Raw genomic sequence first — 14,906 nt, forward strand, 5'->3', positions numbered from 1 at the left:
GTTGTGTGCATGTGTCAGCAGTCACTAATTTGCATTGCAGTGCGACTGATCAAGAGGAACATATGAGAAGCTTTCTAGTAATTTGTTATGGGCAGTGGCTGCATGGCTGTGGTTTGTGGATGGGGACAGACTCTTGGATGGCTGATTAGAGGCCTCCACGGGGAAGTCCTGACCGTTCAAAGACGCTCGACACTGCTCGAGAGAAAAGTGTGTTTACGTGTTTTATCTTGTCAAATGATTCCCCTTTCAGCCCCACGAGAAGAGTGAAAATAATTTCTGGCTTCTCTGAATATGTTTGTCGGAAAATGTTTTTGGTTGTAGGCGTCCTGAACTCGGCCCCCCTGCTGTTGCCGGGACGACACATGTTGAATGCCGGTCTGATGGCAGCGTCAATGGGAGGCATGGTGCCGTTTATGCTCAGTTCGAGCTACGGTACCGGCATGGGGTGTCTGGTGGGAGTGTCTGGGCTTTCCACTATTATGGTGAGTTTCAACGATTCAACAAGCTGAAAAAAAACATATTAAGAATAAATGGAAAGGAACATTGAAGATGTGCAACTTTTTCGTCAAGTAAAAACTGTTGAAAAGTAATTTCTTTCCTGTCTTGAGTGAGCTAGAATCACTCTTTTCAATACATGGATTAAATGATACAATACATTTTTACTGGTACCAAGTAAGTGACTTGTACTCCGTGTACCCAGTGAGTAAAATGTTATCTGCATCTCAAACAAGGTGGTTTTAATTTGCGTAAGTGACTCAAATAACTCTTGTTTTAACTTCTCCAACCTCCCCACAGGGTGTGACCCTCACAGCAGCCATTGGTGGCGCTGACATGCCCGTGGTCATCACCGTGTTGAACAGCTACTCCGGATGGGCGCTCTGTGCCGAAGGCTTCCTATTAGACAACAATCTGATGACGATTGTCGGAGCTCTGATTGGCTCCTCCGGTGCCATCCTCTCCTACATCATGTGTGTGGTGAGTGGACGCACGTCCATCCAGTCACAGGTGTGAACTTCCACGGTGTACTCGGCACATATACCTGAGACAGAGTTATTGTCCTCCTCTCCTCCAAGGCGATGAACCGTTCCCTGCCCAATGTGATCCTGGGTGGGTTCGGGACCACCTCCACAGCAGGCGGTAAGCCAATGGAGATTGTTGGCACTCACACCGAGGTCAACTTGGACCAGACCATCGACATAATCAAAGAAGCCAACAGCATCATCATCACACCAGGTACACACTGTACTGTACATGCAACGCAAGACATTTGTCAGTCCACTGGGTATTTATAAGGAATTTCCAACTTTGTGGCCTGATGTGACACATTATCTCACCGACTATTATTTTACGCACTAAAATAATCAATACATTTTTATAGATTCATGATGTTGCTGAGGGCATTTTTATTATTTGCCACGTGGAAACAGCTGCTGTATAAAACAGTAAACAAAGTGGCCGAGGTTTACTTTAACATTTATTTGTGTCTTTTGTCTGTCACAGCGTTGGCAATTTTAAAAGTGTACTCTAGATCTAGCATTGCATTCCTGTAACATTGTTGGACTCAAAATGTCTGTTTAAGCTTTAAAAAAAGAGATCAAAAACGATAATTCAGAGAGATCTACATTACCCACAATGCAACTCTACCTAAGTCCTTGAATATACACGTTCAGGTGTCTTATGCTAGTAGCGACTAACTTAGCCTCGAGTCTCAAGCAAAGGAGACGAACGGGCTACAAAAGTCAGGTAAACTCACTTCTATCGAACTCCACACCAACAGATTAATTTTGTTTTCATAGTCATCAGACCCAACCGACACTGACTCAAGTGATGTCACTTGAGGCACTTGTTAACAGATTTCACACAGCTCCCTCTGGAGACACCCATTTGCATTTGAATTCCCTCAGAGTTGTGAGCAGAATTTAGTGTGTACAACGGCGGAGTTCCCCTTTTAAGCTTCCATCCAGAGGAATACCGAAACTCTGTAGACATTTAAACTCTGCCATTTTGTGCGGAGCCGGTTCAACAGACGGAACTTATTTTGAATAGCTCGTGGTCAAAAAGACTGCACAGTAGTTAACACGTATGAGGTAATCTGCCATTGTGGCAAGTCTGCCTTTTTAGTCAGCGAAAGACTAATTCTATCAGATCTTTGTGGTCATTTTAAACCATGCATACATAAAGTACAGTTACAAAGACTGTTAAAGACCAGAGGCCTTTGGTAGAGGTGTGGATTAGGTGTTTGGGCTGACATCAGAGACTAAGGTGGAGCACAACTTTAATGTCAGATTCCCTCATCACCGGACAGCCCGGATCCTCTTCTGCACTCCAGCTGCAGCTTTTCAACGATCACACTCATCTGATGAGCTTCACCTGACAAAAAAGGCTGAGCCTGACCGCTCTGCAAAGATCAAAAAAATATTTTCGCGGCAGCTCGGGAAAAGATAGAAGCTTTCGCAAAACGTTTGGAAATGGTCCGGATCTTGGGCTCATTGACATGGCAGTAATTAATTAAACTCAGAAAATTGAAGCCATGGTAACCACAAGATGGAGCAGTTTGCCCACACATTATCTCACTTCCACATGGTGGATTTGATTTTTGAGTGTGAGATGGAAACCACTTCCTGATTTTGTTTAAAAGATAAAGCCAGACAACTGAGTAGTTGTTGAGTGGCCCGAGCAAAAGGAACCACTCTGAAGTAGGCTACTTGGATACTTGGATTGCTGTTGTTTTCCAGTGGCTCGAAACCAACGCAAGGACAGCTGTGTGGTCCAACATGCTGGTTTGATTAGAGAAACAGTGAAAAGTCACAAGAGCTATTTAGTCCAGACTCAAGATTTCTCCATGCGCTGTCAACAACAAAGCACGGCAGCGAGGAAACAGAAGGCTCCGGTTGTCTGGGGAATTAGAAGATACGGGTTACGGGTGACTGGCTTCAAAAAACTCGACCAGGGTCAATGCTAAACTCTACAAGGTACCTGACCACCAGGGTGAAATAGGGGTTAGGCAGACAGGGAAAGGAGCTCTTTGCACGCAGGATACCCAAACGCACACCACACATGCGAAAGGTTTCAGAAGAAAAATGTCTCTTAAACCAGTGAACCACTATGATTTATTACAGAGAGACTTGTGGTGAATGAGGACAGTGAGAGGAGGACAAAAGACAATATGAAGGGTTGTGGAATCACTGGTTTTATTGTTATCGAACCCTGCTGGATTGCTGTGCTTTCATTTAAAAAATAAACTATCAGTGTCAAATGCTCGCTTAATCCAATAGGACCACAAACAAAATAAGAATAAGACAATTGGATAATAGACTGATCATATCCTAAGATTTAGATTTAGGCATTTTTTTAAGCTACTGCATGTTTATTCTCTGTATGTGTTTGTGTTTAGGTTGGGGTCTGTGTGCAGCAAAAGCGCAGTACCCGATTGCAGACATGGTGAAGATGCTGAAGGAACAGGGCAAGAGTGTCAGGTGAATATCTGTGCTCTGCATTTACTTCATTAAAAAGATGACTGCTGCTTCTTTTCTCAGTGGGATAGAATTTTTTTATTTTGAACATTTTTTGTATTTTAAAGTGAAAATCCTTGAGATTTCAGTCCAGGTTGATTTTTCTATTTGAGTGAAAATAATGTAATTGTGCTTAGAGTGTGGGAGTCTGGAGTCTTGTTGCTGATACATGAGCTTCAAATATGTGCACAGTTTTTAGAAAAACTGAAATACAGCATGTTTTTCCAGTAATGTTGCCACGGAGACTGTAAATATATAAATACTGCAATACTTTCCTCAGTGGGCCAAAGACTCAATCACAATTGTGTGATCTCCTTCAGTAGTAAAGTGACTTGAACATCTTCGAGAGTCTAACCCCAAAAACAACTCCTTTCCAACACCTGATTAGGGAGAAAGATTTTTATTTTCTCCTGACAGCAAAGCTGGAAACTGCAAAGTACTTTTTAATATGTACTGGACAGTACGGACGTAAAGAAGAGACAGAAGTACATTTACTCAAGCACTGTACTTGAGTTAAATTTAACTTGATTCTTTTTAGTTTACACTACTTTATACTGTTACACCACTACTTTTCAGATGAAAACATTGTGCTTTCTACTCCCTTTATGTGACTATTATATTAACTCAACATGTGAACATGTTAAAGGTCAAACAACACAACAATATACTGCATGAAGTAGTTAATAGTAACTGCTTCATCTTCACATCTACAACATGAAAATGCTGCTCACTTACTTGTGAATGCATAATATAAAATATATCACTGAGGGGAGACATTCTGCTGCGTAAAGAGTACTTTTACTTTCAATACTCTTGCTTAAATGTGATTTTAAATTGCAGAATGTTTTGCTTTGTAACGGAGTATTATTACATTTTAATGTTGCTACTTTTTCTTCAGGAAATATCTTAATTCTCCACAACTGAATATATAATATATTCTGAATTTGTTTAGAAAGAGACAGGTGCATTTTTACTTGTGCTTCCACAGGAGCAGGGAGTAGTGAGCTTTCAATGCAAATCAAGGTGTGTTGATGAGCAGTAACAGTTTTTTTCTTCAACAGGTTTGGTATCCACCCAGTGGCCGGTCGTATGCCCGGCCAGCTGAATGTCCTCTTGGCTGAGGCTGGTGTTCCCTACGACGTGGTCCTGGAGATGGACGAGATCAATGATGACTTCCCAGGTTAACTCTTTTGTTTTGTATCTGAAGAAAGCTGTTGAAATGTTTACTACATGGTTGTCACTTTGTCAGGAAGGTGTCCGGTAATAGTACTAAATCAGTTATGTGTAATAATCTCATCCCCCGTTTCATACGCACTTGGAGCAGCCTCGTGTTGTCTTGATATTTAGACATGCCATTTTTTATCAGGGCAACAGTTTTTGTTTTCTTAGCAACTGGGCGAGCTTACTGAGACACATGGTTCTGTTTATGACAGAGGGAAATATGTGTGGTGCTGGGGGGAACCCAATGACACCAGTGAGGACAATTGCATGGCATTTCGCCAACGGTTTTGTCTGCGTTGTGTATAAATGTGTAAACATCTGTGGCCCACAGAGACGGACTTGACACTGGTGATCGGAGCCAACGACACTGTGAATTCTGCAGCACAAGAGGATCCCAACTCCATAATCGCTGGCATGCCTGTTCTGGAGGTGTGGAAGTCCAAACAGGTTGGTCTACCATTTAAACTACCGTTGATAAGTATTGCTGCAACAACAATATCCCTATATTTGTATCAGAGTGGTACAGTGACTATATATACTTATTTAAACTCTACTCCAGGTGATAGTGATGAAGCGCACATTGGGTGTGGGCTATGCTGCAGTAGATAACCCCATCTTCTACAAGCCCAACACATCCATGTTGCTGGGAGATGCCAAGAAGACATGCGACAGCCTGCAAGCCAAGATCAGAGAGACCTTCTACTAGTGGCCCCTCAATGGTTCACCATCATGGACAGTAGTTCTCAAGTAGACAAATACCCAGCATTAGCTTTCAGGATATATATTTTTGGAGAACATATTTATCGGGTCTGGAAGAAATGTGTTTCTACTACAAGTTGATTTTTTTTTTTTGAAAATAGGAGACATTAGTAACTCAAACGTGTACTGATTTGTAAATAAAAATATTGAAACACATCTGAGGTCCGTTTCCTTGTTCATTATTACATTTTATAGTCAAAGATTTAAATCACTCACTGCAACCTGCATGAATTAAAGTGGGAGGAGCATTAGGTCTCACACCAAAATGTCAAACATGCTCATTTTCAACATTTTGAATTAAAGACCAAGTTGATACTATTTCCCTTTGTGATTTTTAGAATTAACTGTTTGTCACTTTGCAGATGATTTTCTGAGATTACTATTGCTGTCATCCAGTTTGCTGCAGCTGTGTGATGTGTGTCTTATATTTGTATGCCAAACAAACCTCTATCATGTTGGGCAATTGTAAACCTTGCGCTTTATTGCATATTCTTATCCAAATAGTATCTCATACAAAATATCACACAGCCATAAAATAAAACTCATCAAAATCATAAAAGGGTTGGCATGTGAATCTACTCCTCAGCTACAGTTCATAAATCTTTTGGAGCTGATGGGAGTTTTTCCTTGAAGTATTCCTCAGCACTTTCCAGCAGAAGTCTTTGCTTTGTTGACAACTGAGTGCAGGAAGGTGTAGAAGAAGAGAAGGTTGTCATATTCTCCATTGTACTCCTGAGCAAGGCAATGCTCGCTGAAGTCCATGAGGAAATAATAAATAGCTTCGATAGTAGCTAGGTAGGTGTCTGGTTTGCCCTTCTGACTTCGCCAGAAACACGTTTTCCTCGTCTTCAACTCCACCCGGAGCAGATCTGGAGGAGAACACACATCAGTCAGAGAGCGCTCGAGAACAAAGCGTGAAATCATCTTAAACAGCGGTGTGGGTGAAGTAAATTTGCCCCTAATAATCACCAGCAGTCAGAGCTCGTTGAAACTCTGCACAAATGCATTCTTTCACGAATACCTTGCAGTCTTTCATCTGTGCTGATCTTGTTGGTCTGGTTCCATGTGCTGTCAATGAAGACCACCCTCTGTAGGGGATACATCCTTGACTCCAAGTTCTTTGCTTCATCTGGGCTCGACTGTGGCTTCTCTGCAGTGTGTGTGGGGCCTTGAACTTCCTCAGTTTTCAGCCTCTTTATGCGGGGTTCATAAGAGGCACCATGTGACCTGCTGTCTGTCAAGTCCTTCAAACACTGCATCATGTCTTGAACCGAGACAGCATCTGGACCGGGGAACACCAACACCACCTGGAGAAAGCAGAGAGACAACACGGGTTCAGAGTGGAACACCATCACACAACCCAAGACTAAAGTACAAAAAACATTTCTACAATGTGGTGATTTATGCTTTAATTAGGAAGCACTGAAATAGAGTAGTGCAGTTTCAAAGGAGCAAAATAAGGTTGAGCATGAGATCATTCAACTGAGTAAAATAGTTGAGAAAGCCAAAAAAAATCAAAGTTGGAAACTGTCAAATACAATAAGCATATGAGGCTTGTGCACTTTAGCCACCATAATTGTTAACGTCAAGTCAAATTACAGTATCCGATTATGTTTAATATAATTTGTACTATGCAACTTGCCAAGCATGAAATAAGAAAATGCAGCCAGCAAGTTACTCGACCTTCTGAATCTATTATAAATTCCACATTTTTTCATCGTAACGTTTTATACAATATGGATAAAAATCTAAAATGAGTTATACTACAACTAATACAGGAGTACATCAGGCACAACACTGGGCATTTACTTCAATAATGTGAATTTAGTGGATAGTAACAGCTTCAAAACATCACTCAAAAGCAAATAATCTGCAACTATTTTGATCATTAATTCAACTTTTCAATTTCAAACAGAAAAATCCAACTTTAATCATTTTAATGATGATGAATCACTGCTTTTCTTTGTGTTAAAAGTAAATTGAATATCTTTGGGTTTTGGACACGTAATGTCTTTTATCCGACCTTTGGCTTTTAAAATTTGTAACGGGCAGTTTTCATTATTTCTTAAGTCTCTTTCAATTGTACAGACCAAACAATTTATCTTCAAAAATAATGGGCAGATTAATTGATAATGAAAATAATTGTTAGTTGCCACCTTAAAGGGTACAGCTGCACAATGACACTCAAAGGTGTAAAATAAACTCCACTCTTTCAACATGGAAATCAACTAACCTTTTCCTTTTTATAGTCCGGTATGCAGGGGTAAGTGTATATGGTGACATCACTGGGTGCGAGGATCTTGGCATGGACTGCGGTGCTCTTTCCATCCGTCTCATTAGGATGCTTGATGATGTCTATCTTCACTGGCAGCTGAGCACAACATACAATATGTAGAGTCATGTCCAGTGTGCAAAATATCTTAAATCTTACATAAAAGACATGACTTTTCCACATGAGGATACTACTATCACAGCTCCTCCATACTGTAGCTGAAGGCCTCTATTAAACAATCAAGAGAGTCCTGACTTCTTACTGACCTTGATTACGGGGATTTCTTGCAGGTTGACACCCAGTAATGAGCAGCATGTATAGCAGAAGAACATCCTTGATCCTCCACATTTAGAGCATTTCAACCTGCCCCTCTCCTGCGCCTTCTCCAGCACCGCATGCGATGCCAATTTTAGACCTTGGAGAGGCAGCTTGGCAACCTTAGGAGTGTCCGATGAGTCACTAGAGACTGTTGTTTTGTTACGGCAACTAGGATGGAGATGCTGGTCCTGATCCAGGCTGCTCATGCTTGCCCGTTAAATGTTGACAGACCAGTGCGGAAGTATGTGGGCCCTCCGTTCATAGCTGAAGAAGAATGACAAAACAAACGATTGCAAATATTGGTAGACAGAAGCAATCCAACATTTACGAAACGTTAAAAGTGAGGGGCGCAATATAGAGATAGAGGTTGTTATTAAAAAGGTCATACATGAGTCGTTTCTCAAGTTGAATTTAATTGGGAGATATTTGGTTTATTAATACAACATAAGTAGTGTGATGAGACTGGATCATGTCGAGGAATTTTGTTGCAATATATGATTTAACTTGAATGCTTTCAAGGAGGCCATCTTCGAATTTCATTTAAACTGGCTAATACGTGTAAATGTAGATCACGTATGAATTATATTTGTCCCTTTTGCTTATTTTATTTGTATAACTTGATTTTCATCTGTATAGTTTACTTAGCTTTTCTTATTTTTCCTGGTTTGAACGTCGTTATTATTATCATTAATATACACATTCTGATATATTAGCTATACATACACATATATATATATATATACACATATATATATACATACATATATATACACACATATATATACATATACATACATACATACATACATACACACACACACACACACACACACACACACACATATACATAGCTAGAGAATGAATGTAAAGTGAGCTAACCACATGTAACTAGCGTTACATATTCAGTTATTTGCATTTGAAAGCACAACATGCAGTTAACATTGAATTCTTATGTATTTCCTCTTCTCTTTGGCTCAGTAAAATCTGACAGCAGACTACTGTGCGCTACATGTGCCCCAGTGTACACGCTGTTAGCTTACGTTCACAGCTAGAGTAACGTAAACATGATCTGATTCATGCTAGTGAAGCTAGCTTCTGTTAGCAAGCTCAACAACATCTGTAGCTATGAGGCTAGTGGCAGACACGGGACATAGTGGTTACTTACGTTAGCTAATACCAAAATAAAGCAGACGTTGGTGTAGTTGAGTTGCAAGCTATACCCTTTTCCATTTGCTAACGTTACTCAATCGCAATAAAAAACGTGTGTAGATCCGCGTGAACGTCTTTATCTACACCGGAAGTACAGCTCCGTGTTCCGTAAACTTCTTCTTCTACACCGGAAGTACAGTTCCGTGCTCCGTGTACTTCTTCTTCTCTACCGGAAATACAGTTCCGTGTAGAGGAAATAGTACTATGGTTTATTAATGAATAATATTAATGCATTCACATGTTATCAACGTAAGCTCTGATTTTGGACTTTCATGATAATGAACCCCAATAATCATGCTAAAAAAAATTTAAATATATTCATATTAAAATAAATCAACAGTTAATACACTTTGTTGTCCAACGACAATATTTGTACAGCTAGCCTAGATTGTACTACATTAAAAGTGATTATTTTCAAATAATTCGAAATAAAAAGTTGTAAATTACCTCAGCTTACAAATTTTAAGTGTTTTGTTTTTAATATATAAACATATAATTAATAGGCCCACTTAAAACCATTGAAACGTGTCCTTTTTGTGAACTATTCAAAGAGCTTTTGCTCTGGACTTTGTCCATTTGTGCAACCCATTCTGCATTTCTACTTAATTTGTTTCAAAACATCCTCCCCTTCCCACAGCAAACATCTGCATATGAACCGTTAGTGATATTGTTTAATCTAGTTATGTTTGTTGATGAACATGTACATTAAAAGTCATAAAACAGCACACAAAAGTCCCAAAACATCTGACAATCTTCCCCTGAGCTACAACTGTCCATTATTTGCTTGAGTTGAGAATAACAGACTTTCTGGGCATCCCAATCTTTCATTTTAAGTTAATTAAATTAAATGTCATCTCTATAGCACCAAATCATTACAGAAGTTATCTCAGGGCATGTATGTGTAATATGAATGAAAGTGACTATAGAAGTCAAATGAAAGGGTAATGGTAATTCAGTCTAATTATGGTGTGTTTTCACACTGCAATGGTATTTTTTTGGATGCTCTGCAACCGGTCATTCTCTAGACGAATCAAAGCTGGTACTCTTTAAAGTCATGTCGCATTAGCAAAATTCAGGTTTCACAGGTGATGTTTCCCCAATGTGGCTGATCGAAACTTAAGGGGTTAATTCAGGGAAAACTATTTATGAATATGCATTTGTCTTATTCTAAGCCAGATGTGCTTGATGTGAGGTAAAACCGATTGTTTTATGTCAAATTTCACAGATACCTGAGCTGTCACACATTTTTACGAAACAGGCAATCGCATGCAGACTTGCATAGCAAACGGATGTCTATCAAATGAGATTTTCCAGTGTCCAGTGTTGGATTCCAAACTATCAAAAGTCTGCCAAATGTGTACTGTGTGCCAGGTTGCTTTGAAAATCATTGCAGTGAAATATAGTTTATCAATATTTGAAGCAAATATTCTGACCAGCAATATTAGTCATATTGTTCACACACCATGCTTACCTGTTGTTCAGGATCTATTGTAGGAGCCTGTTTGTCATAGTTATACAGACATCATTTGGTGGTTCTTCCTCCACATGTTCAAGGTGATTCTTCTCTCTAAAACTTAGAATGTTATAACTGTACAGCTATAGTTTCCATAGACAGGATTATGCCCTGCACTGTCTTTTGGTCTTAATGATCTGTGTTGCCTTTGGCATTAAGTTGTGAAAATTTAGACATAACAATATCAAGGTTGAGATCCACCCGCCTGCACCAAATATGAATGGATTGGCTGTTCCTGACATGTTTTATCATTTAAATTCACTTCTTTTTCTGTTTAGTCTAACACAGAGGAATGAAAAAACAAACTGAGAGCTGCATATCAGCAATGTTTGTTTTACTGTTGACAGCAGTCCAGTTAAAATTCAAAGAAAACTGTTAGTGATACTTTATTTTCCTCTGTATTCTATGTTGCTGCCATTTTAAATGTAGTCTGAGAAATATAAATTAAAATAGTTGAAATATGGTCTTGAAGGTGTATCCAAGCTGCTCGGCCCAAGCAGCCAACTTTGCATTTTAATGAGCATTCCCTGTATTGTAAAGGGTAAGTAGATGACTGGACTGACCTTTTGGTTTTCTTGCCTTTCTCAGGTAACCATGCACTGATGACACACACCTGCAATGCTTCTCAGACTGACAGACTCTCCATATTTGACATAGCGTGAGTTTTGAACTGTTGCAAGGTGTGCTTTTCAGGTACGAACTCCGAACAGAAACTTAAGATGCCTCGTACAGCAGCTGGAGAGTAATAAAAAGACAGGAATCCTGCTCATGGTAAGCTTTTTACTCAGTGTTTTTTGCACTTGCATGTGTTCCTACAAGTGCATGTGTGTTAATGTGCATTCATGTTGTCTGTCTGTCCCAGAGTGATATTGCTTGAAAGAACATTGAGCCAAGTTGGAAAGCTGCTAAGCATCCAAACTATATTTGTGAAAGCAAATTGATAATCCAACATGCCTAAGTCAAAATCTTTCATCATAAATGATACAGTGGTCTTGTAATGCACACCACCCTTAGTTTATTTAATTTACCTAACTTATTTAATACCTCTGAAAAAACCACAAAAGAGAAGTTTCTTTGTGCTGATCAAAACGCTGAACCGCAAGTCTTTCCAATAATAGGGTGCCTGTTTCTCTGAATAATCCACTGACCCTGCTGTAGTTTTCATTGGGACTATTCATTCAGTAGAATGTAGTTCCGAGCAATATAATGTAGTAGCAAGGTAAAGTAAAATTACTAACTAATGCTAGCACTCCTCTTTTGATGCAAACGTGTCAGAGATTTTAAGTATTCAAAACAGTTTATTTGCAAGGAATTATGCACCGAAATACCTGCTGAACATTGTGTACTTGGTTTACTTTCTTAGCATCTGAAAGACAGAGGGAGCCTCAAAATGAAAAACTTCAGTACTCTTGTGGATTTGCAATATATTTGTTGAACAGATACGAAAGCTAAGTAGCCAACATTAGCCACACAAACCAACGTGGAACCAATTTGTGAAACCTAATAAAAATATCAGTATTTACCAGGATCTCAAAACCACTCAATGTTAATTTTGCACCGGTTTTAAAATTGTATAGCCTCTTTGTCTTTTGTATCTTCTCAGGCTGGTGGACAATGTGTCATATGACTGGACTACTGCATACTGTGTTTAAGACCTCTCATTAGTGATTCTTTCTGAAGCACTGAATCCCTATGAAGCAATTGGGTTGAAATGCTTTACTGTTTTGGAGCATTTGATGCAGTCATAACTGGAACATCTGCTGGCAAAATCCTTGCTATTGCATTTCTACGAATAGATTAAATCTAAGACCGTGACCACTAAGTTTGTCAGGATACAAAAAGGTGTAATTACTCTTGTTATTGTTATTATCTTCAATAAAGCTTGCATTATAAAAACAGATCACTTTTAGATGGACTTTACAGCTCTGTTTCTAGATACAGTAGCTGGATGGAAGTGTGATTTTTGGCTTGGCGCCTCAATACATCTGCATCACACATCTTTCGTCATGGCTAAGGAGGGGCCACAGAATTTGGCTTAGCTGACCATTAAACTCCCGACACGTCAAGTTTTTAGCAGCAGGAGCAGTTTTTGTTTGTAATGTTGGGAAAATCTACCTGTATTGACATAATGCGCCACAAAGAATCTATGTGATCATCTGTACAAAGTGGAGCTTTGACACACTGAAAGCAGAACTTTGCTGAGTTCGAGAAAGTTTTTAAAATCATAAATGGGTTATTGGATGCGTCTATCCAGTGTTTCTTTGTAAGACTTGTCTGTGTTGACAGTAGACAAAATCGTGCCATGTGAGCCACAGCATAAGAGGATACTCTTTTTCGACTCCAAATATGGTCAGACTTGTTTAGTTTACACCGATGTTTGGTGAACTTTGGCTCGAAAACTATTTCTAACAAGTCATTGTTTGAAAACTTAGACACTGAGTACTGAGACACTGTAGCATGTCACTGGAATTGTATTGGTATAACTTGGGTCCAATCTGTCAGGAACTGACTTTTGCAACCTGCAACAGGTGATAAATTTGCACCCATTTAGAATGTGCATCTTTGAAATTGTGGTCTTGGTCTTGGTCTACTAATCAAGTAGGATCTTGGCCGTTAAACAGTATTATTTACTCCTGTAGTGTTGTAATTGGGCATTGGTTTAATATGTTGGTGGTCCGCATTAGTTTCCCAATGTACCTTAGTTAAAATGCTCTTTGAAAGCCAACAGGGCCAGTTGTAATTTCTTACTTGAGTTTGGTGATGGATGAAGTTATTAGTCTTTCAAATCTTAGTCGCTGTAAGTTATTATAAACATCTTCTTTTAATCATATCTAATTATCTCTCTGTGTACATTTAATTCTCTTTCAAAGAAAGTGTGATATTGCGGTGAGTTGCTGTAGGTCCCGACCCTCTTTCAAAAGGACCTGGTGTTCTGGCGGGTTCCTTACGAAGGGCTGCAAACACAGAATTCCCCCACATTACATAACCACAGATGTCCTCTGAGGAAATGAAGGCCCAGAAATGTATCAAGTTCAGTTGCGTGTTCCCCTTCCCCCTCATGGCCTCCCCTGTCTCCCGCTGCCCCAAGACCACATCTTCACATCGCACAAGACTCCCCAGCCTCTCTCCCTGTTTATCTTCACTTGCCTCACTTCTTCATACTCGGTTTGTCTCACCCCATCCTCCGGTTCAATGCTGTTCACAGCCAGTTTCAGACTTCCCCGTAGACGTTGCCCTTAACTACGCATGCTGTTTATAATACATGCGGTTTTCTGTGTTCATGCTTCCACACAAATGCAAATATAATACTGCGGTTTTAAAGCATTGCAATGAATAGTAAATCAATGTCATAGAGTCACTATTCATCCCAGGAGGTCCATCAAACTGCACAGTAGCTCTTTAGCTGCTTTTTTGAGCGACAGAAATTAAGAAGTATAGACATGTAAACAATAACAGTACTCTAAACTAATATTAGACTTTGTACTTCAGCAAATTATCAGTTACAGCTGACCACTGTAACTATTTATGTGCTATCAGATAGTATAGATTATAACTAACCAATACAATTGACCCCAAGTCATCCTTGCATCTCTAAATCAATTACCATTTTGTAATTATTAATAATAAAAAATAATAATATTTAGACATGCCGTTTAAACAATCTACTGGCATACGTGACGACATTACAAGGCAATGTTTTATTTTACTGTAAAGAAACTATTCCGTTGCTGGAAAGAGTACAGCTGGTTTCATGATTTGGTAACTAATGCACAGCAGATGAAGAAAAGTGCAAGGGAATCCCGCAAAAAAAAAAGTATTAAAAGTATTTGTTATTTCAGGAGCAATTTATTAAACAACAGTTTTATTTTCTTGGAACACCTTGCAAGTATAATTTGTGTCTGGCGTGCCTGTGTTGCACCTTTTTTCCTGGAAGCCTGTTGCTTCACGTCCAGTTCTCTCTCATTCTCTCTCATTCTCCTTGGCTTCAGCCTCTCCTCGTCCTGCTGGGAATATAGCCTTGAGTCTGAAATGTGTTTACATTTTGAGCATGGTACAAATTATCTGCTGAAGACTAACTTTGCGTGACTTGGCAGACGCCTTC

The 14,906-nt window shown here is 39.4% G+C and overlaps 2 protein-coding genes across 3 annotated transcripts in view; one reads left to right on the forward strand and one right to left on the reverse strand.

The window, feature by feature from the left end:
- Window positions 1-5,648, forward strand: part of nnt2 (nicotinamide nucleotide transhydrogenase 2) — a 14,255-nt gene extending 8,607 nt beyond the window's left edge. Inside the window, exons 16-22 of the mRNA XM_031848621.1 lie at window positions 322-482; window positions 796-975; window positions 1,074-1,233; window positions 3,395-3,476; window positions 4,574-4,692; window positions 5,065-5,180; window positions 5,293-5,648. Coding sequence (XP_031704481.1) covers window positions 322-482; window positions 796-975; window positions 1,074-1,233; window positions 3,395-3,476; window positions 4,574-4,692; window positions 5,065-5,180; window positions 5,293-5,439 — 965 coding nt within the window. The 3' untranslated portion in view covers window positions 5,440-5,648. The remainder of the gene's footprint in view (window positions 1-321; window positions 483-795; window positions 976-1,073; window positions 1,234-3,394; window positions 3,477-4,573; window positions 4,693-5,064; window positions 5,181-5,292) is intronic.
- On the reverse strand, window positions 3,652-9,405 carry dtwd1 (DTW motif tRNA-uridine aminocarboxypropyltransferase 1). 2 transcript variants are annotated; one of them, XM_031848618.1, is made up of 5 exons: window positions 9,248-9,405; window positions 8,031-8,346; window positions 7,726-7,863; window positions 6,514-6,799; window positions 3,652-6,361 (listed from the first exon to the last, which is right to left on the reverse strand). In XM_031848618.1, the coding sequence occupies exons 2-5, from the start codon at window positions 8,286-8,288 to the stop codon at window positions 6,132-6,134; spliced, it is 912 nt and encodes a 303-aa protein (XP_031704478.1). In that variant the 5' UTR covers window positions 8,289-8,346; window positions 9,248-9,405; the 3' UTR covers window positions 3,652-6,131. The 2 variants fall into 2 exon arrangements, with proteins under 2 accessions (XP_031704478.1, XP_031704479.1); XM_031848619.1 differs by having other exon boundaries at window positions 6,278-6,361; window positions 6,462-6,799.
- Between the last annotated feature and the right edge of the window lie 5,501 nt (window positions 9,406-14,906).

The sequence above is a fragment of the Anarrhichthys ocellatus genome, unplaced genomic scaffold (assembly GCF_004355925.1).
Source record: "Anarrhichthys ocellatus isolate YVR2014 unplaced genomic scaffold, GSC_Weel_1.0 scaffold8, whole genome shotgun sequence".
NCBI classification, from domain to species: Eukaryota; Metazoa; Chordata; class Actinopteri; order Perciformes; family Anarhichadidae; genus Anarrhichthys; species Anarrhichthys ocellatus.